This window comes from Cicer arietinum, chromosome 4 (assembly GCF_000331145.2).
Source record: "Cicer arietinum cultivar CDC Frontier isolate Library 1 chromosome 4, Cicar.CDCFrontier_v2.0, whole genome shotgun sequence".
Taxonomy (NCBI): domain Eukaryota; kingdom Viridiplantae; phylum Streptophyta; class Magnoliopsida; order Fabales; family Fabaceae; genus Cicer; species Cicer arietinum.
Window position 1 is genome coordinate 15,555,286 of NC_021163.2, and position 1,806 is coordinate 15,557,091.

Sequence of the window (1,806 nt, forward strand, 5' to 3'; positions counted from 1 at the left end):
AATTTTATTATATTTGATAAAATTATTTGTTTTTTCTGTATTTTTTCTAAGGGAATGAACTCTAATATTTGTTTAACCATATCCATTTCTAATTTTTGAAATTATATATAAGTGTTTGTGATTAAGTGATAATATAAATATTTTACACTATAAAAATGAATGTCACAAATTTAAAAGGAATCTTTTCTGTTAAAAAAAACAATTGTTATTTTTTCTAAATAAATACATCTAAAAAGGAAAGTGAAATTAATACAAACATAAAAAAGATAAATATTTCTCATACACAAATATAGACATAAATAACATATATTAATCAAGTTTTCAAATTTCAATTAATTTTTTTCTCTTTTCAATGATATTTTTTCTATCATCAATATTCATAATTAATAATATACAATGTGAATAAACATTAAAAATTGTGTATCAAAATAACACAATTGTGAAGAAAATGAAGGGGTAATTATTTAGAGATTATGTGAGTGAGATACTACTACACAACAGAAAGAATCAAGCCCAGCCAGGTCCAACTAGTAAACTAGCTGTCAAACTCAAACCCCAATCCTCCTTACTCACATCACTTTGCCCTTTCCCCACACTCTTCCATCCTAACTTTCCTTTTTCCAAAACGCGCAATACAAATAAAATAATCAAAAATAATACAAGTCTTATTTTTTTCCTGAACAAAAATAACTCAAATACAAAATAAGAAAATATCAATTTCAAAATAGGAAAATATATCAATTCAATATTAAAAAAAGAAAAAGAGGATCATCCGTGAAGTAACCACTGAGCACTATATAATAGCAATAAATTGAGGGCAATAATTCCTCTTTTTTTTTCTTCTGTTTTTTTTTGCGCTGCCTGAAGGGGCTGCAGCAGCAAAAAAATAAAACCTTATTCCATAAAAAAATAACGATCGTCATCATGGAGGCGCAACCGCAACCGCCAACGCCGTCAACTGCACCGCCGTTATCTTCCGTTGCTCCTCCACCACCACACCTCAACTATCCCGATTCAGTCGATTCCTCTCCGCGGTCTCGTAACACAGACTCATGGGACGAACCTTTCCCTCCGGCGTCAACAAAACTCCGTCTCATGTGTAGTTACGGCGGTCACATCGTCCCCCGTCCACATGACAAATCACTTTGCTACGTCGGCGGTGACACTCGAATCGTCGTCGTTGAACGTACAACCTCACTCGCGGAACTCTCCACGCGCCTCTCCAAAACCTTCCTTAATGGAAGAACTTTCACTCTCAAGTATCAACTCCCAAACGAAGACCTGGATTCGTTAATTTCAGTTACAACCGATGAAGACCTAGAAAACATGATCGACGAATACGATCGAACAAACGCTGCTAATCCATCACTCAAACCCTCACGAATTCGTCTTTTTCTATTTCCAACGAAACCTGAATCTGCTCACTCAATTCCACCGCAAATCCTTGATACTTCTGCTAAATCGGACGATTGGTTTCTTGATGCTTTAAACGGCGCCGGTTTGCTTAACAGAGGGTTTTCTGATTCTGCTTCTGTTAACTGTCTTTTAGGTCTTGATGATGATATTGGTGGGAATGGGAATAATAATATTGAACCGGGTTCAAGAGAAGCTCCTGAAGGTGTTTCTCAACCTGGATCTTTTGGGAATTGCAAGAATTTGAAGCAAGATGTTCATTCTGTTCCTGATTCGCCTATGTTGGAGACTACATCGTCTTTTGGTTCGACTTCTTCGTCGCCGTCGTTGGCGAATTTGCCGCCGATTAGGGTGCATGTGGAGGATGTTGGTTCTGAAAGGGTTAGGGTTCAG

General features: G+C 36.3%; 1 protein-coding gene across 1 annotated transcript in view; it reads left to right on the forward strand.

The window, feature by feature from the left end:
• Window positions 1-827: 827 nt before the first annotated feature.
• LOC101509934 (uncharacterized) overlaps window positions 828-1,806 on the forward strand; it is a 3,144-nt gene continuing 2,165 nt past the window's right edge. Inside the window, exon 1 of the mRNA XM_073367083.1 lies at window positions 828-1,794. Coding sequence (XP_073223184.1) covers window positions 925-1,794 — 870 coding nt within the window. The 5' untranslated portion in view covers window positions 828-924. The remainder of the gene's footprint in view (window positions 1,795-1,806) is intronic.